At 46.9% G+C, this 21,061-nt stretch overlaps 1 protein-coding gene across 1 annotated transcript; it reads left to right on the top strand.

Annotated features, from left to right (window-relative positions):
* The first annotated feature begins 3,711 nt into the window (after nucleotides 1-3,711).
* Nucleotides 3,712-20,226, top strand: LOC8035823 (uncharacterized transporter B0285.6-like). Its single transcript, XM_042290252.1, has 5 exons — nucleotides 3,712-3,812; nucleotides 5,042-5,149; nucleotides 10,385-10,562; nucleotides 12,795-12,971; nucleotides 20,104-20,226. The coding sequence occupies exons 1-5, from the start codon at nucleotides 3,712-3,714 to the stop codon at nucleotides 20,224-20,226; spliced, it is 687 nt and encodes a 228-aa protein (XP_042146186.1).
* Nucleotides 20,227-21,061: the final 835 nt, after the last annotated feature.

Here is a 21,061-nt window from a genome sequence, read left to right as displayed (position 1 = left end):
CAGGGGGGGGTCACGTGACCTTGGGGGGTCACGTGACCTTGGGGGTCACGTGACCGCCAATGCCGATGATGTCATCACTGAGGTCACTGATGACGTCATCATTGACGATCACGATGCGAGTACCGATGACGTCATTAGTGACGTCACTGATGACTTCACCAGTGATGATGACGATGACGATGCGAATGTCGGTGACGTCGTCAGTGACGTCGCTGATGACGTCATCAGTGATGATGACGATGCGGATGTCGGTAACGTCATCAGTGATGATGACGATGATGATGCGGATGCCGGTGACGTCATCAGTGATGATGACGATGCGGATGCCGGTGACGTCATCAGTGACGATGACGATGTGGATGCCGGTGACGACATCAGTGACGTCACTGATGACGTCAGTGATGATGACGATGACGATGCGGATGCCGGTGACGTCATCAGTGATGATGACGATGACGATGTGGATGCCGGTGACGTCATCAGTGATGATGACGATGACGATGTGGATGCCGGTGACGTCATCAGTGATGATGACGATGACGATGTGGATGCCGGTGACGTCATCAGTGACGATGACGTCATTGGGGGTCACGCGACATCGGCGGGGGTCACGTGCCCCCCCACGAGGTCACGTGACCCCGGTGGGGGGCTCGCGCGGTGCATTATGGGACATTTCCCATGATGCACCGCGCGGTTACGCCGACGGCGACGGCGACGCAGACGGCGACGCCAACGGCGACGCCAACGGCGACGCCGACGCCGCTCAAGCCGGAAACGGGCCCCTAAGAGCTGCGCTCTAAAAAGTTATTTTATTCATTATTAAAATTACCTACTTGTAGCCTAACACATGGCTCACTGCGATAGCAATCACTTTGGTGGCCGAAGCATGCGAAACTAATCGTCGCGATAAACGTCAATGGGCCGAATCCTCCAGACAATCACCGGACAAAAGCTCACCACTTTAGGGCATCACCCGCACAAAGGCTTACTGGAAGGAACGTTGTATTCTATCGCTGATTGTGATATGAGGATCGAATTTTTGTTTTTGGGGACCGAGAAGTCCAATAAAAAATGTTCACAGCTTTCACCACCGCTTTAAAAAAAAAAAACATTTACAATTTCGTGTAATTCTTCGTACTACACCGACTTAACCTAACAATAATACCAACAATCTAATCAAGCCTTTTTCTCCCATGCGAGGGACGTCATCTTTGCGCGACCAGGGACTCCAATAAGGAAAATACAACAACCCGTACAATACGGAAAGAAGACTGTGGCTGGGGATAAGCACGAATAACGATCCTAAGAACTCTCGTGAACCCCACATTTGTTTCCGCGCCAGAGATACGACCTTCTAAAAACCAAACGCGTGACCAATTGTCAATGGTCAACGAGTTCGGTCTTTGATCTTGTCGCATGTGTGACCTGTTCCACGTCATTTATCGAATTATAGAAACTATTTTTATCTTTAGATATATAAAACGAACAATAAATGTATTGTTCTTTTTGGGGCTTTATGAAGTCTACAAAATACACGTGCATAAATTTAATTTTATTCGGGGGACTTCACAGAGGCAACACCAGGGGTGCAAGCTCAGCGGCACACCAAGATAGCTGTGCATCGAAAAGCCCGGTACTGGAAAGCCCAATACCGAAACGACCATATACCAAGATCGCCGCACCGAAACTTCCGGTTCCCCATTTCACCGAACGCACTTTCCACAGCCGGGACTATGAGTAATCCTACTATTAAAAAAGAAAAATAGATTCTCAAAAATTAGATTTAGGATTGTTAGACATTCCCTCTCGGTTGGATCTTTCGTCTCGTTGTACATTCCGTCTCGATTGGACCTTTCGTCTCGTTGTACAATCCGTGTCGCCTGTCACGTGACCGATTGGACATTCAGGCTCGTTGGACATTCAGGCCATTAGCGCGTTCACAACACCACAAATTGCGATTTTTTGGCGTCCATATTTAGCATGTCCGCCATTGATCACTACTTGTTGCAGTGCTGGAATAGTTTTGTCGGGCTACGACAAAGCGGACAGACCTAACAGGCGTGGCGTGGCGGCCATCTTGAATTGCATCCCTCGCTGGCACTTTCTTTCACGCTAGCACGCCGCGCTACGCTCTCGCTCTTTTGGTCAGAGAGCGAGACTCCGCAAGCTTCAGCAGCTCCGCATTGTTTCCGCTAGCAGTGCTCATGCGCAGTAGCGTATGACGTGATGGGAGAACCAAAAGTGTCTACTAAACCTCTCTACACCAAGCAGCTAACAAGCCGAAGTACGAAGAGACACCGCAAAACGGCCGACGGCGACCGTCTTGGCGAAACCGCGTGCTGGCGACGCGCTGGTTGTGAGAGGCTGCGGGACGCGCTGGTGACTACTTTGAAGCAAGGTATATGGCGACGCGCTGGGTGGGCCCACCAGTGACGAGTTTTCGGTGGGAAACAAATTCGCATTTGGGGGTTTTACGTGCCAAACCAACGAATGGCATCTGGCACGCCCCAGCGGATGATTGAAAATTAATTTGGACCACATGGGGATCTCTTAATTGACGTGCAACCGAAAGCTCGGTTACACGGCGCCTTCTCCGCTACATGCCTCCGTCATATTGCCGGCACCTCGGACGGGATTCGAACCCGCCACCTGGCCATAGGCCGGCGCTTTGCACCGGAGCCACCGAGGCTGCTTTTAGGACCGAAGGGCGCAGGTGTTGTCTTTTAGGTGGTATCGCGGTATCCCGCCTATCCTCACGCAGACAAGACCTCGGCCACGGAGGGGTTGTCCTTGGGTGACGATCGCGCGGCCTGCACCCGGAAGGTGTTCCTGATCGGGGTCGTCCTGTCAGCGATCACCAGCTCGCCCGCCTGCCTGACCGGAGCCCCGGCCAACGTCTTCCTGCAAGGCTTCCTCGAAATGTAAGCCAATTAGTGAAATTGGAAAGAAAAAAAAAAGATCAAGGTACACCTAAGCACTTCTTATGAATTGTGAAGGCGAAAGCATGTCTATTATTATTATACTACAATTAAATGCAAAGCTGTACGCAAGCTGGACAAGAATGACGAAAATGATCCCTGCTGAAGGGGAACTAGGGCAACGCGGGTGTTGGCTCGCTGACTGTCGCTTTCCTACGGACACGCAGCGCCATGAGGTGGTAGGTCGTTGAAACTGTCGCGCAGCGTCAGTTTCAACGACCGGCCACCCCATGGCGCTGTGTGTCCGGCGAATGGGATCCTGGTCGACGCGCGCTAGCCAATGGGATCGAAGCGGTGTAAAAGGTGCCGTGGCTAACCGGCGAATGGGAGCTGGCTTGACTTGAAGAACGATTTAAGAGCCGTTTGTCGTGGTTTCAAAGCTGATGACGTTGGCTCGCTCCATTGAGACAGTTGATGCTTTCCCGCTAAAATTGCAAACAAACGAGCAAGATGGCGCCGTTTTGATTGAGAGCGGTAGCTGTTGCGTTGGCGAAAATGAGGGCGGAGTTTTGTAACCCACACGATCAGCCCCCCTCACCGCTCCTCTTCTCCTCTCTCTCATCTTCGCTCCGCCTATGCACTTGTGCAAAGTTAAATATATTTGTATCGCGATTCCACTTGGCAGAAGTACCTGTTACTCAATTGCTTTTAAAGAGTAACCTTCTGAGCTGGTGTTATGGCAGGCAGGAATTCCTGCATTTTTCGTATCACTTTCAGGGAAGGGTACCCCGAGATGATCACCTACTCGAAATGGATCACGACCAACATCGTTGGTGCTGCCGTTAATGTCATTGCACTTTGGGTCTTTCTAGTACATTTCTACGTCAGAAAATTGTAAGTTGCATTCTGCTTCATTGAATTCTAAAACATTTTTATTCCATTCTTTGTTTCGTCTTATATCCAGACGTAGCCGATGTTACGAACCGATGGGATCAATCAGACCGCATCAAAAGCGCACCATCATGGCGTCCGTTATTTTTCTGTACGTGTTTTATAATTGCTGAACCAATCATAAGCAGAAAAGGCTTAGTGGCTCTTGTGCTGATGACGCTGATTTATTGGTCCCGTTACCTCGTAGTGTCGACTGCGTCTGGACTAAAACTAATTAAAAATATATAAAAATAATAGGCTCATTTTCGCTTCGAATTATTTTGCTCCAGGACCAATTTCGCTCGTGTTTTCCGGTAATTTTTATGCTTGAGCGTTTAACGTGTCTTTTAGCGAAGGGAATGAACCGGCAGCTTCGGAAATCAAGGCGTCGATTCAAGCTTTGCACGCATCTGAACTGGAGCCCCTCACGTGAGAATTAGCTTTTTATTGCCACACACTTTGTTTTATTCTTTTTTTGTAATTCACAACAACCGACACCCTAGCGCTACGTAAAAACTAATTCGTGCCTTTTGTTTTTAAAAAGTTTCGCTAGCTAATGCTCAGAATAAACGTGTAAAGTGTATAAACGCGTAGAGTATGGTTACAAGGCTTTAATGGGTTTAGTATGTGTGTTGACTAGCAGTGCACTCCGAGCACCAATCATCGCATTTCTATTTTTAATAAGCCTATTAAATGAAAGAACGTTATTGTGAGCCAACGATCACCGGTGGCACAAAAAAAGCGACCACTTCAACTATTTATACTGGATGGTCATTACACGTAGAGGGCGTTAGATATCGCCCTTCTTTCTTGTTCATATGGTTGAAGAACAATTATTGGGGCTGCATCTCTATCGCGGTATGGAATGCTTCCTGCTTAATAACACGAATTTGTTTTTGTTTTTTATCATCCGATTTTTACGAAAAACACGTTAGATTCAATTGGCACGTTAGACCATTAAGTGAATCGCTAAACACGTCATGTATAGAACGTCACACGACTTCATGGTATCACGTGACATTATGAAATTATGTGCGCGGTTTTCTTTGGGCCTACCCACTCACAGTACACTCACTCGCAAACCACACACATTATGTGCTTGCCGTTCTTTGTCAGCATGATCAAGCTTCTGCACTTTTTTTTTCAACTCCGTGTAAGAAAACATGCACGTTCTTGTGCTCCCCGTTTCACAGGTGGCAGGAAGCAATGACAATAGCCTGCTACGGGATCACCCTGCTCGGAATGTATTTCAGAGCACCACCCTTCATGCAAGGGTGGCCGGAATACGTTGGGGTGAAGGAGTAAGTTTCGAAAATTTAATTATTTTCCTTTATCAGCCTGCTTCATTTTCTGATTTGTTTGCCTAATTGCAAACTATTGAGAAACCATGCTTGATTTTCATGCCTAAAAGCCTCGTCCTTTTAGAGTGACAGACAACAAATCACTGGTTTGTGTCACAGCAAAAACCGCTTACTATAAATCTTGCGCGAACTTGAAGATTGAAGAACTTGAAATGGAGACAAGGAAAGCTGCCCGGGCCTGCAATACAACGAGATGTTGCTTGTTGCTAGAAATGGTGAAAACCTGATTCCATTTTGTTTGTGGAAAACAAAAATTGGTTTTGGTCGCGATAGTATAATGCTAGGCCCGCGGTGGCCAAGCTGCCGCTCGCATGCGGCTCTTTGCGTGTTAAGGTCTATTCACACAATGCATCTTGTTGGCGAATCTTGTGTCGCGAAACTAGGTTTCGGGAAACAGATTCCCCGTCTGAACGCGACCGAAAAAATAGCGCGCCTCCGAATAAAGGGGCGCGTGTTTCTCGCTTCTGGAGCAATTTTTCGCCGAAACCTCACCGAGGCCAGTCAATCACCCGAAGGAGAAACGCGGACTCTGGCAATGGCCGCTCGACTTCGCTATGACGTCTGACCTTCGAAGATTAGCGAGCTTTTGGAGGAGTCTGATTTTTGGCCGATTCCGTATCCCAGCCAAAGCCAAAAGAAAACAAAAAACAAACATGGCGAGCGACAAGCGGTGAAGCGGTGCGGCGACGTGCCTTGGTCCTACTCGGTTGCAGGTGTGTGAACGGCGCCTACAGTACGGGTTGGTGGCGCGGTGCAGATTCATCAACAGTCGCGACGAGTGCAAGCACCGCACATAAACATGGTGACGGGATAACTTTCTTTATTAGTGGTGCAAAAAGTGTGCGAAATGCTTCGAGACCATCTGCCTGTTCTTTGACGTTCGCGCTCTTACCCGCGTTTGGCACGACTAGGATACCCAGTGAGCCGAATCTGACCAAGTTCATTGAGTGGTATTAATAAAACAGACTGTCTCTTCACACTGTGCATACTTCATATTATTTTGATGCGAAACGCTTGGTATTCTCGGTGCAAACGACAAGGTTTGGCGAAATTCTTGTGAGTCAATACGTCACAGGTTTCGCGCGTCAAGCTCCACGTGTGAACAGGCCGATTTCGCGAAATGTTGGATTCGCTAAACTGTGGCACGTTGAAAAGATGCATCGTGTGAATAAGTCTTTAAAGTGTGGTTCGCGGCTCCCTAGTAAACCTAACATCCCCCCCCCCCCCCCCCCCCCCGCTTGCCTCCCTTCCCTCCCTTCCCTCCCTTCCCTCCCGGTCACACGAGCACTTGCCCAAAAGAAAATTAACGCGTTTTAAATAAAAAGTTTGCTTGCGGTTTCGCAGTCAGCTACATTACGTATATATACAGTTGGTCTGCTCTTGACACAGACAGATCCCAAGTAGTTAAAGTTTCATTTATCGCTCCTTTCAGAGCAGCCCCCCCCCCCCCCTTTCCCTCCTTTTGTGCCTTTGCTTCTGCAGGCGGCTCCTAGAAGTTTAGTGTTTTTGTTTGCGGCTTAGGCCGGGTCATCTTGGCCACAGCCGTGCAAGGCCATAAGGACCTCGCCCTAGTTGAGCGACAAAAGAGAGAGACTTTTCTGTATAATGTCAAAGAAAACAACGTCTGCCAGTGAACATGCGCCGTTATGCAGACGGAACGTCCCTGTCTTTCACAGCAACTTTCTGCAAGGTTGTATGGCGTTTTCATTGCATTCCACAAACGTTGTAATTAATTACTGCAGCGAAAAAAAATGCTAGAAAACTCGTGGAGCACGAGCCCTAGCACGGCTTTACATGCAATAGCCTGTCTGATTCTGGTAACATATTCTAAGGGTGCAGACGAGCTGGTGAATATTAACCACGTTTAATTAACCTGAGATTGGGGTAGAGAGAAAACGTTAAAATGTGGAAGAGACAAAAAATAGACAGGACGGCGTCTCAAAAATTCTGATATTGGAGAAAAATTCATTCCGGTATCGGAGGATATTTTGTTATTTTATTTTCAAGTCAAACAACTCCCGCAACGTGGCCATGTCAAATAGGTGTCTGACAAGGCCACGTCGCATCCCCGGGTATTCCGCTTTGTGGGCTTTTTGACAAGCTAAAAATTAACTTCAGATAAGTCACAAATGTTTGTCCTCAAAAAGCATATAGCACTTAGAGCACCCAAAGGAAGCACTGTCTGATGGAAAATTTCTCTTGTATTTTCGGCGCGGGACGTGATCGCTTTTTCTGGAGCGCGCGCCTGCCACTGGGTAATCGGGATGTCAAACGGCCAGTGTAATTTCAATTCAATGTTTATTTACTATTTTTTACAATAGCGGGGGCTGGGAAAAAAGCTGCATGGACAGCTTGACGAGTTCCCAGCACCACGAAAGTTTCAGCAGCAGCGGCAATGCGAGTTCACACACACACTCTTAGAAAAAAGGGTACGGATAGTCCTCCCTTACGGGAGGAACGGTCTTGTAACCTATGTTCCTTTAGAAAGGGAGAAACCGTCGTCCCTGAAGCAGGTGAGCAAAGTTCCTCCGTCGCTTGCATCTCAATATGGCGGCCCCGAATCGAGCAAATCGAGCCCAATAAGGCTTAACGAGGACGCTACGTCTCTTGTACGGGACGAGAGCAGCAGCAAATGAAAGCGTAACACGATCTTTCCGAAAACTGTGTTTATTTCCGAAGCCAGATTCCCCCCACAGGTACAGAAACCTGCGTTTCGAAAGCAGTTACTCAGTCTTCTCGTCGACAGCACTGCGATGTTAAACGGAGACAACCGATACCGAGTTACTTCGTGCACTTTGCGTCTTACCTTTGGTGTTCCTCGAGTCACAATTCCTTCGTCAACCGCACATCACGGAGAAGGGCAAACTCACTCCGCGAAACCAAAAGCCGTTCTCGAAAAAACAAACTCGAAGCCGCTGTTCATCGCGTAGCGTGAAAGAAGGTTAAATCGCTAGCCACCAGATGGCGGGGTCAAGCAGAGTAATTGCAAGTAGCTAGGCTAGGTGGCGCTAGATACCGCCCAATTCATGTTCTACAAAAAATAATTTGCTTCTCTCAGGACACTAATGCGCTTGAGGATCCTCTGCTATACACACATGACACCCATTACACTTATTACAAGCATCACGTGAACATACATTAAGCACATGCACTGCACACACAAATATCAATACAACAGAACACCTCACTAACCCGAACACTACACCCGTGTTCTACGTTTCCGCCTTTTATACTGGTCGTTTTGAACGTGCGGAACTTTTCGGTGACTCCCTAAGCAATAAAAAACATTCCCAGCATGTTGATTTTTTTCCCAGCAATGTCATACCTCTGAGAGTATTTTGAATGGCTCAGGGGATGAATCTCTTATTAAAAAGTAAACGCTCGATCACGCCGTAATTATTTGAAAGCAATAAATCAAACCGCTCCAATGCGGTTCGAAGCCATGAGTTTGTTTCCCCGCACGGCGCGTCGTAGCCTGTATTTCTATTGTAGTGTTTGTTTTTCTATTTCTGCTGTTCGCGCAAAGCTGCAATTGCCGTCTTGAATTAATCTCTGTAGAGCGGATATTCACTCAGCTGGAAGTGATGCTTCACGGGCTGAGAAATCGCTTTTCGATCAACTTGAATGCAGTCAAAGCCGCGACTTGTGGCAGGTGTTAAGTGTACGGAGCTACGCCGTGGAGAGCCCGAAAACTTCTAGCGCTCATCCTAGCGTGCCACTTGGAGGGCAGTTTCTCCAGGAACCGTAGTATATATTTAAACAGCAAAATAAATGGTAGCTTTTTTTTTCGATTTTACCTACTATTGTTTTTTAATGCTAAAATTCCACACTGTAAATATACGTACTTTCCGTCACAATTTCGTACTGTTGTCCTTGCCCCAGAGCGCAATCGCTCTCGGGGACAATACAACCAACAGTCACATTGGCCACTGTACGATAGGAGCTTATACTGCTCAGACCAGCGTTCCAACATGACTATCCGCACGTTGATCGATTGCACGTAATCCCTCAAGCGGTATTAAACTTTTTAATGTAAAGCAGAATGTCAAACTGCGACAACCCGCCCCCTCCGATCACGGCCCGACCAGCGGCATCAATGCCCGACCGTTTACGATCTCCTCTTGTTGTTACACCACTGATACGCGAACACACGGTCACATCGGCGATAATTCCAGTCTTCCGTTCACAACCCACAACACTGCCATCACGATGTTGCAGCTATGTTGCTGACACGCACAAACACAGAACCACGTTGAACGCCGGTTGCACTCGGCATCGGAAAACAGAACCGAACTCAGGGGGGAAGGCACCCAGGCAGCCGGCAGCAAAACCTGCCTTTCTTGGACACAGCGGACACAGTTCCTGCGGTTTCCATAACGTCGAAAACGTCGACACAGTTCCGCGTGCTTTCGCTACTGTAGTCTGTAGTGCTGCAGTGGCTGTAGCGGCTGTAGTTCCGTGCCGCGCGAGTCAAACAATCCGGAGACGGCCATCCCCCAGTGTACGTGGCACTGCTGGCACTATTCCGGAACTTCGCTGTTTCTAGCGGCTTCGTTTGCTCGTTTGATAAAATTAGTGATAAAAACGTCAATGCAACCGAAATGTTTTGCACGTTTAGACTAGAAGACGGAATTACAGGCGGCCTTCGCTGCTGCTGAAGCTCAATCAACTCAACAGCTATTTATTAAACAACGTGCGCGACCTGCTCGAAAAACGAAACCGAAAGACGATGAGTCGGGAGGGCGAAAGCTTTCACCCGTCTGCCTGGAGAAGGAGAAAAAAGTTTCGTTTCTCCCCTTTTCTCGTGTCCGCTTGGGGGCGCGTCGGTAGAAGGGAGGAAGGCGCGCCGTTGCTACTTTTTTCCTCCATTTTTTCTTAGAGTGCAGGGTATACATAGCAACTCCTTTAGGTGGACCACTAGCAACTCCTTTATGTGGATCAACATGACGGTTCTACCGCTGGACCTGAGATTCAAATAATGTGACACTGAAATTGAACACAGCTAGACATACGCCGCAAAATGATAGATTTCGAAAAAATTGGCCTATACTGAATGAAACTTATACGTTTCTGATTCATTCACAGAATTCCCCCAGGAGAACTCTTTTGCCTTTCCGTGCGATCGGAGTGCACCAATCCTAAAAAATATTTGCTTTAATATAAATCTGGTTGCAGGTGGATCGGTGAACCCACACCGCTATTATTCGCCATTTTCTTTGTGGTGACCTTCTTGTCGGGGGCGCCATTGTCGCACGTCGAAGCGGCCGCGCTCTGGAACCAGGCAGAAGCCGCAATCCCCTGGAGCACGCTGCTCGTTATGGGAGCCGGTTTCGCCCTGAACAGCGCCATCAAGGTAACGGCTCTAGTTTACAGTCAATAAATCGAATAATTTCTATTTCCATCCACCGATGAAGCGAGTTGAGGCAGAGAGCTAAAGTGATCCGCTTGAGACGTAATCCCATGTTCTTACTTAGCAGGTTAGCAACTGCAAAGTATACGCTATAGCTTACTGAAGAAATACAAAATCTGATGCAGGCGGTACATCCAGCACATCCGACGTGGAGATGTAACAGGGAGAGTTATACCCAGGTCAGACGGGCTAATTTAGTGCACTTCAACGGAGTACACTTCGCCTTTAGTGTCATTTCTGTAGTGTGCCACACTGCTTTTTCTTGAAGAATACCCTCGACTTCAAGTAAGTTTGCTTTTTCTATATCTTATTTTTTTAAATCTTGGCTCGTGGTAATTGATCTTAATCATGCGGATGTTGTAAGTACTGTCAATTAACATAACGCTGTCTTTAAACGAGTCTTTATAAAAGATACTAAATATTTTCAATATATTTATGGCTTTACTTTAACATTTTAGGCGTCTAATAGTTCTTTACCCATCATTATTTTCATAATTTTCGAGTGACTCTAATTTATCCCGTGCGGCACCGAAGCACTTCGAGTGACCTTTGGTGAGCTGAAGTGCACTTTGTTGAAGTGCACTAAATTAGCCCGTCTGAAAGAGGTATTATGATAATCTATAGCCAATGAGAGATTAAGAAGCACAAGGTGTGGCGAGTTTCCGGTATCTTATTATCTTTCCGCAGTCAATGAACTTTCAGCATCAGCCAATAAGAACGGCGAACGAATCTCGAGGCAAGTGGCGTGTTCATTACAGGCCACGCCCGGCGTTCCTAAAGCTGTTTTCGACTATGACTTCATATATCGGCGAAATGTGTCTGGTAGGGTAGTTGCACGATGAGTCAGCAGACTACCGTAATATCCCGAGAAATAGCCCACATAAAAGCGAAAGCAAATTGGGCGAAAGTAAAGAGGGGGCTAACTTTCGGTGTGCGATCAAAAAAGGTCTTAATAATTTATTTTTTTTTGCGTGTTTTGGGATTTGCTAAACCTGTTTTTATTTTGAGGGCTGATGGAGCATAGACAGCTGTCGTCAGTTAGCAATGTTAGCTTATTTCCCGCCGTAGCTCTCTCACTCCATTTCGGCCGAGGTTTTTAGACCCTTTTCAAAAGTCCGTGCCAACGCCTGTCCGCCATTGGTAACTCACCTACTCTGAGCATGTATTGAACACTAGGGCTACGTCTGCGTTCAGCGTGAACTCGGCGCAGCTCGTATTGGACACGAGCGCTGCGGGTCAGAGTTCGGCGAGCACTCGATTCCAATCAGGCGCTTCGTGAGCAAGCAATGGCGACTGCCAATGTTGCTTGATGGACCTTTGAAAAGGGTCTATAACTAGAAATGTGCTGCCTTTTTTGTGTTTCTGAAAAAAACAAGTATAGAAATTTAGGTCCAAATAAGGGTGGGATATCTTTTGGGGCGGGGCATCTTTCGGTATATTAAGACAGCCTAGTATACACAGCATGTAAGTGATTTGGCGAGCGACGAGACAAGCAACGGTGACCCGCTTCGCTGTCGCTCGGTCAGTCATTCGACGAGGCATACCGCATGAAAGCGACGGGAAAAAGCGACCAAGGCATTGAGCGACGTTTTCTAGAAATCCAAAAGCCGTGCAACGCGACGAGCGACAATAAGAAATCCCCGTCGCTCGTCGCCGACTTTCGTCGCTGTCGCCGTTACTCGTCTCGTCGTTCGCTAAACCGCTTACATGAAATTTAGCTTTCATTGCAGTTAAGGCTGCCGGTGGCCTCGGTAGCTTCGCGACATGAAACAACGTTTCATTTTGTTTGGTGTCTAATGAGAGGATATAGCAGCTAAGCATTGTTATAAAAGTTCCGAATCGCGGGAATAATATATTTACCCATCGATATTTTTTTTTCTATCGTGTTAATTAAGCCTGAAAACGCGGACTTCTTTTTTCTGGAAAGTAAAAGTAAAAACTAGTTGTTTCCTAATGTTGTGAAAATGTTCAGGCTTTACTAAAGCAAGTTATTGCTTAAGAAATAAAGACTACTAGTTCTTTTTTTTTTTAAATAACTTCGATCTTTTTTTTCTTAAGAAATGAGATATAAAAACAATCATATATTTTTATCAAAGAAACGTTTATTACAAGTTGACAGCTGATGTACCAACTGGAACGAATATCGAGGTTCTCGCTCCCTGCTGCACGTTCCAGAAAACGGAACTTGTGGCCTTGCTGATGTCCGGCACGACGGCCCGTCTCGGGCTCTCGGCGATCTCCCTGCAAATTACCCTGAGCGCCGCGGTGTCGCTGTTGGCGGAGCTTCGCGGAGGGGTCGCGCTCTGCGCCCTGGTGCTCCCGGTCGTGGTGAAGCTCAGCGACTACTCTCACGTGAGTTCTCTCGGGTAAAGCATGGGTGGAGCGTTGAATGCACGAGTCAATCATTTAAATCGAGCGGTGGCTTCCACTACCCAGCTAGCGGTGTTAATATCAACAGATAACCTTTTCGTTATACGCAAAGCATTAAGGTTAAGCATCCTAGTAGTAATTCAACTAAACGTTATAATTCATGCGACTGGAAATACGCAGCATCAATACCGTTTTTTCGACGCAGTACGACAATCCGATCATGATTTCTAAGATTCTATGCGCGCAAACCGCTTGCCTTTCCTTTCGCGTCGCGTCTTAAGGCCCAACCACATGGAATGTTTTTTCACGCGCTTTGTCCGCGTCAGTGTCACCTCGCGTCGTCTTGCGGCGCTCCGTGCCGATATCTGTCCCGGCTAGTTTTCGGCGTCTAGGCCCGCGCGTCGCATTGTTGTGGGTTACCTTGAGAGATACGCGACGACGCTGCTGCGGTAACGGCGTGTGAAAAACGCCCCGTGTGGTTGGGGCTTTACGCGAGGGAAATAAAACCACGTGATCATATCTTTAATGCGGCTGGCTTGCCTCTAGCTCTTCAAACTGTCCAAACTGAACAGTAAAAATGCCACCTGCAACGCGTAGAGGAAGTCGCAAGGATGTTGCGGTTCCTGGGACCGGAAAACCGCAATTTGGTTCGGTTTGGATAAAGCGCGATTCACACACTTGGGTTGAGTCCACGGTGTAAGATAATACTCTTCAGGTGAGGACAGCGCGCTCCTCGCGCAGTGCAGATAAAGTTCGCTTTTCACTCTCTCACTATGGTTTCAAGTGGCACCGGCAGACGACTCGTCGACCCGTGGGTACGGCAAAGGCGGCTCGTGCCGCCTCATGCTCCACACGCGCAGAGCTCCAGCGAGGTTGTCGCACGTGCAGAAAGACCACAGTGTACCGGGGTATCATGGCAACAAGATAATTTTTTTCGCTCTTACACAGTTTCACCGTTTGGCCGCCGGCGACACTGTCAGCCGCGGGCACGGTGCCCGCAGATTAATGCAGTCTTTCGGATGCCCGTCGAACGAACACTACCTGATTCCTCGCTCCGCGCGTTCAGCCCCGCCGTGTCCTCACCTAAAGAGTGTATCTTACACCGTGGTTGAGTCCGAACAAACGCGAGGGTTGCTATGGCAACAACTCCGTCGGCTTCAACAAAACTGGTTTTTACCCCGCTTTGTTGGAGCCGACACAGCTGTTGCCATGGCAACCTTTGCACTCGGTCGGACTCGACCACGGTGGAAGAAACATTTAGGTGAGGACTCTCTGTCCGACGCGGCGACCACATTATGTTCGGCGCACCGAGCGCTGCCCTCGCACGGGGATAGATGGCGCCCAAGTATGGCGTCCCTCGCGTCCCTCCCGTACTGACCGCTCCGGTTGTTTGTCCCAGCGGTGGTCCCGCATTCACTCGCTCACCGCTTCTTGTTTACCTCTCCACCCCCACGCCACCACCAAGTCGCAAGAGTCCGTAAATCTGTGTCCCCTTCCTCCTCTTCTTCGGGTTAAGGTTCACCGTCGTGCACGATGGTGGCGCCTGTGATCGGCGCAGCACCGAAGCAAAACACGAGGTCAGCCACTGGTCGCACAACACCACACCAGCACACTGCGAAAAAGGCGAGCACGCTACGCCGCCGACACCGTGGCCGCCGAGGAGGCATCCCACACCGCAGCGCCCTCCGCGCTGGCGCGGAACTAACTACTCCTGGTTCGATTCTAGCTCCGAACACGATTTGGTCGCCCGCTCCTCGCGGGGAGAGCGGCTAAAGTGATCACCTAAGTGTGTTTCTTTCACCGTGGACTCGACGCAAATGTGTGAATCAGCCATCACTTTTTAGAGTCGGTCCGAGCGTACAGCAGTGGTGGTCTTGGGGAGAGGGGGGGGGGGGGGGGGGGGGGGGCGGGAGGCGGAGCAAAGGGAACGGTCATTCCCCCCAAACTTCTTCGTTCGTTTTTTTCTTTAAATTTTTTGACATTCGTTTGAAGAATGCGGGAGCGTTCTTGTTCACTGGAAGTGGGTAGTCGACTTCGACGATGTATACACCAGCCACACCCCACAGATCATTTCAAGTTCTGTCATCTATCTTTAGGGGATGGTAACCGTCACTTTGAGGTACTTTTGGTTTAGGCGGTACCATGTGACACGGCGGCCACGGGGACGTCGTCCGCCACGACTTTCACGTAGCTCCCGCCGCTTAAATTATCGCCCCCCCCCCCCCCCCCTGCCCTTTAGAACCCATGTCTAGGACCGCCTTTGGCGTACAGTAGGAATCTCCGGAAAAGTCTCTTGAGCGAGGATGGGGAGGGAATTAAAAAAAAGTGCTATGACACTGTGTCTAAAGTTCTTGCAGGGACATGAATTGGTAAGGGGGGGGGGGGGGGGGACCATAAAGTGCCCAAATCAGGTATTGCTTCGAAACTGCAGCTGTCTTTTTTTTTTTTTTTTTTTCTATTTTTGGCACCTCTGGGAGGTGCGGCGGCTCTCTGTTCCACTTCCAGCAAGTCCACCTAAAAAAAAAAAAAAAGAAAACTCCTGACACAAAAATGTTTTTAATATTTTTTTTTTTTTTTTTTTTTTTTTTTTTTTTACGGTGACAACTAGGTTGACAGGATAAACACTCCACGCCTTTCTGCTGGCTTATTCAGACACGCTGGTTTTCGCAAATGCGCGTTTATAGGGCTCATGTTTCGTCTTTCCCTTAACCCCCACTTTTTCTTAGGGACCAATAATCCGTTCCTTTCCCTGTCAGGCGGGCCAATCTGCGTCGCTTCGGACGAGTGCACCTCGCTCCGAGTGTTTTCCGTGCGGTGCCACGAGGCCACATTTCGTTGGTATTTAGCGCAGTTTCTCGAATTCGGCGAACCCACTCAACTCGATCCGTCAAATGACCGGATTGAGGTGAGTGAGTTCGCCGTGACCTATATACGTATCGAGTTTGCTCGCTAAGTTTAGCAGAGATTATTGTCACGTGACCACTTGAGTTGCTTCGATATATTTAATTTTAGAATGGATAATAATATAGGTTCTTCACTTCTGAAATGAGTTTCATGTAATTTAATGCGGTCTAAACAAATTAAAACGACCCCTCTTTAAATTACGCATTTCATGCATTACAGAACTTCAAAAACAAAAATCGAGGTCATTTTAACGCATAAAATGCTTTTTAACGGAACCCACAATCCCAAAATTGTGTCTGTCCGCCCGTCCGTCTTTGCATTTTGCGCTTAATTTAGCGGGGAGACTGAAATTGTCTTAATATGATGTGACGTCAGTTGGTGCCACCCAACATGATATAACCTGATACATGCACCAACTCAGTTTCCCCGCCAAAGTCGGCGGGTAAATTGATGTAACCTGACCTGACATCACGTGACCTATACACAAATTCAGTTGGTTCCACGAGACCTAGACACCAGTTTAGTTTTCACTCCTCGACTCGACGGTTTAAGGCCTTCTGAATAATTTTAGACGAGTGTACCTTAAACGGCTGCATTTTGTGGAGTACAGGGCGGCTTATAAAAATTAGAACTGGGCGTCGATTAAACTTTTTTAACCCGATTAATCGCCACACCTTAATCGAATAATTATTTGATTAGTCGGTTTCGTTTATTTTTATCTATAAAAGCTCAAAAAGGTCAAACTTAGACTAACAAAACAAAAAGTAAGAATTCAACGCCACATAGATGTGAACGAGTACACCTGTATAAAGGCAAATTCCAAGGCTTATTATCGTTACGATTTCTGTCTTTTCTGAATATGTGATTAAAGGCGCAATGTACAATTTCGGATATTAAATCAATCTTGAAGTGTAGTTGAGGACAGTCAAATGACACCCACGCTCAAAAATCATTATTTTAGCCGCAGGAGCAAAGAGGTTCGTTTATATTCTCGGGCAATACCAAACTCCCTTATTTGTTCCCAACGGTCTGCTAAATAGACACTCGCACGGCGTTGAAGTGGCTGGGACTCGTATAACCTTCTTAACTTCTTTGAAGTTACAAATCGCGCCCCTGCCGTTTACCTTATATCAAAAGATTGCCTTGAAACAGGTGTACTGTTTCAAGGAAATCTTTTGTTACTGTAAATAGAGTAAAAGCGTTGCATTTTTACTTTATTTTTTTTGTTAGTCAAAATTTAACCGATTAACAGGTTAAAAATTAATTGCGATTAATGCATTAACTAATTAATATGTTGGTTAATCAAGTAAGTGCCTAGCCCTAGTAGAAGTAAATGTCGCTGCCAATTGTTTTGGCGTCTGCATACTTATTAATATTATTATTATCTTTTATTTTTTTAGTTTCACCCTTTGAAGATTGCGTTGCCTGTGACGCTGTCCTGCTCGATGGGTCTCTTCTTTTCCGTCGCGTCTCCGGGCAACAACCTCCTGGTGGCCAAGGAGCGCATGAGCAAGGGCAACTTGGTATGCAACTGAAATTTCTTCCCACCATCTTGTTACCCGACCAACACTTTAATACATGAAGGAAATTTCCCCTTTTAAAAGAGGTGGTTCATTCCAAGAGATGCGTATACTTGAGTGCGTTGTTCACAGCACGTGCCCGGTACAAGCTGCCACTGTTGGCAACCAGCACGATTAAACACGTCGCTGTGGTTGGTTTCTCGCGAAGGGCCAGAAGCTCACTATGATGATTTTAGTACGACTAATTTCCCTTACGTCGCCGGAAAAAAATATGTAATGCCAACACGTTAACGGTGTTGGCTTGACAACGCGATGACTCAAAAGCTTCCACCGTGCATTTTAAACACAATATTGAGATTGACTTTCGTGACTTATTATATGTAGTGAGAATCACAACTTTGACAACCAGGCAAATCCTTGTTCTAACGTCACGGAGAGCCACCAAAAGATCTCGGCCCCAATACATCTTTCCATAAAACCGTCTCGGGGGTGGTTCGCCGCTCTGTGAGTGCGTGTCGTGCACCGCTGGCTCGACTCTGATCAAGCTTAAATAGAAACTGAAGCGGTTCTGTATTAGAAAAAAAAAAACACTTAAATTGTCGTTATTGGGCCTCCATGATCACGAATATCAAAATTACATTTCGGATCGATGTGCCAAATAGCCAAAAAATTACTCTCAATCTAGCGCTGAAGTGCCTTCTTTCCGGCGCGTTAGGTGGGAGGAGGTACTCGTGTCGTATTATAGACGTTTCCACTGTTTACAAAAATCACAGTCCAAACGTGCTAAGTCACAGACTAGCCAGCGCTCGCTCGCAATCGCTGCCAGGCAGAAAGTGCGCGTGCTTAACACACTATCTCAGCAATGAACGCGCCCTCAAACGCTTTCATGGAAAGGTGTATACATGGATCTCAAAGTTCCCAAGCCTTCTGTAAGCCTTTGTTGCAGTCAAGAACGCTGCACCTGTTCCCTTCACAAGCCGCACGCGCAAGGCATCTGAAACCCCCGAATATGACGTCACACCCAGCGGCTGGTTTTTCGGTTTTTCTCACGCCTAATGATACTTTTTTTCTTTTTCTAAAACCTCTTTAATCTTTTTTTTTTAATTACCGGATTATGGAAAAGTAGCTTCATTCTATTCCCTGCCTGCAAGCCGGAAAGACGCAGATACTAACATGCGTGCGACAAAACCACCCAAGATGCTTGACTAATTGGTTTCAGTTACCATAGAAATTGCTCGTTTTGGTTCATCCAAATCTTCGAAACGGTCGTTCTGAACCAGCCGCGCCAATATCGCAATGGAACATCATTGTACTGAAAGCGTTCCTTGTCAATGTGAGCGTCTTTGGCGCTGTGCATGCAGTCAACTTATCAGTCGTGCCTATCTCCACATATCTGTTAGAATAATATTGCTCTTCTAGCATATTTCAAGCGAGGAAAATAAATTTGCAATGTTTCCAGGCACCGACGTCGCATGCGGAGGCGGTAGGAAGCTGTACGCTTGTTTCGAAAATGTGTGGATAGCACAATCTCGGTATGTAAAAGAAGCGTCTTCGTAAAGCTACTCGTCACTAGAAAATGTAGGTAGGCTCACCAAGAATAGAAAAGTCAAGAAGAAACTGATCACTCTATGAACCAAAATGGCGACCATACAGGCAGCTTGTCGCTATAGTTTCCCAGGTTCAAGTGACTTTGGTCGAGCCGCCTCGGTGGCTCCGAGGCGAAAGCGCTGGCCTACGGATGTGGCGGGTTCGAATCCCGACCGAGGTGCCCGCAATTATTGAATATATACAATATGGGCCCTCCATATCATCGTACGTGGTAGGTAGACAGGCATCGTTCTGATACCTGTCAACCTCGTGCTTTCAATTTTTTTTTCTTCTCAGGTTTTGCTATTGCCCTCTGTACAAATATGTGCTGAGCTTGCGTTCCCCTTTTAGCGGCTCTATTCGTAACATGAAAAAAAAAACGAGCAGTTGTGGGCATCATTTATGCGCTGCGCGATATCTTACGAGATTCTGTTCAAAAGAATAAATGATGCTTTTGGCGTGTTAACGTGGTATTCGTCTTGATAAAACGAAACAATGCTTATACAAGTTGCACCTACATATAATTTCAAAAGTGGAGGGTGTTGTACGTACACCCCTTGTCCCGTAAATAACACCTGGAAACTACATTTCGACGTTCAATTCACAGACGTCGAACTGACGAAAGCAACCTTTACGAGCGATATAGCTTTGTTATATCCTCACTAAGTAGCTCATATACGTACCAAACACTGCCGAGAAAAAAAAACAAAAAAAAAACACTGAGGGTTTGCAGCGGGGCAAACAAAACCTTGAGTGTTTTCCTGATGTGTTTAATGCCTACATTAGCTAATTTAATAACTGGTATCGCTCGACTATCATGTCGCCTGTGAAAGTTGGTAACATCGGTTCAAAATCAGCAAACTGAACGTCAAAATGTAGTTCTGGGGGGTGTTATAAAGGGGACAAGGGGCGTAAGTACAGAACCTTGTATTTATGAGGCTGCACGTCTTAATTCAACACATGAAGGGAAAAATTGGCAAGTTTCCGCGAGGAGCCGGACTTTTTTTAATCCAGCCCTTGAGATAAAGACGATTATAGGTACGTTTCGCTTCGGCGATATGCATAGGAGGTGTGTAACGTGAACAAAAATGTGTTCGTTTCAGGCGATCTTGGGCCTCTTCACTCACATCGTCTATGTCACCACAGCAGTGTCGGTGACAAACACGGTTGCAGTACCGGTCTTCAACATGACCCAAATTCCTAGAAGAAAATACGATTTCATTTGAAACAAATAAAAAAAAAAACTAAAGTCAAGTTCCACTCTTGGTGTGGTCGGCAGCTTTTGAACGTGGAGTCCCGTAAATAGACGGAGACAACGAGCATGCTATAGCTAAGCCAAGAGAGTAGCCAGGTGCGAAGATATACTAGCGAACGGGCGGTCAGTGTAGGCTGCTTCGGAGCTGTCACCTTGTCTTTGTCTGCATTTCTGTAGTTAGTGCGAGTAATAAACCAAGCTAACCTTGTATTCACATCTGATCACATTAAACGACATCCTATCAGTTTCTCAATTTAAAAGACATACCCCCCCCCCCCCCCTCCCCCCCAAAAAAACCTTCATGGCTTGATGAGCAGTACCGCACTGTGTAGCGGTGCTGCTTATCTCAAACTAAAATGGCGTTCCTTTGCTCGCACTTACTGAATAATTTTTCTGCTGTTGGCTTGAAACTTTACTCTAGGGTGAAATATGCTTGTATGTGTTGCGTATCTCTAATTCCTTGTTAACTATTCTTTGTGTAATGTACTATTACTTTCAGTGTACGAACCCTCATAATTGAGCCTCTTGGAAAGCTGGAGTATTTCTGCTTTGTTTTGGGGTGTACTATATAGGACAAAGGCGTAAAACTATACCATTTTTTTCTTCTGAGGGTGATGGCTTACCCCGAGCATATACTTTTTTTGCTCTGCTGCAAATATGATTGAGATACCAATCGATAGGAAGTTCCAAGATCGAAACTCAGAGTAGTCATTAGTGCACGATACCACTCGCCCTCGTCGCGTGACTGATCAAGGGAAAACCGATGATTAGTACGTCGAGTGTATGCAGGACAGTATATCCACCTG

The sequence above is a fragment of the Ixodes scapularis genome, unplaced genomic scaffold (assembly GCF_016920785.2).
Source record: "Ixodes scapularis isolate PalLabHiFi unplaced genomic scaffold, ASM1692078v2 PGA_scaffold1__304_contigs__length_218370807, whole genome shotgun sequence".
Taxonomy (NCBI): domain Eukaryota; kingdom Metazoa; phylum Arthropoda; class Arachnida; order Ixodida; family Ixodidae; genus Ixodes; species Ixodes scapularis.
Note: the sequence above shows the minus strand (reverse complement) of the source record. Positions and strands in the feature narration are given on the sequence as shown.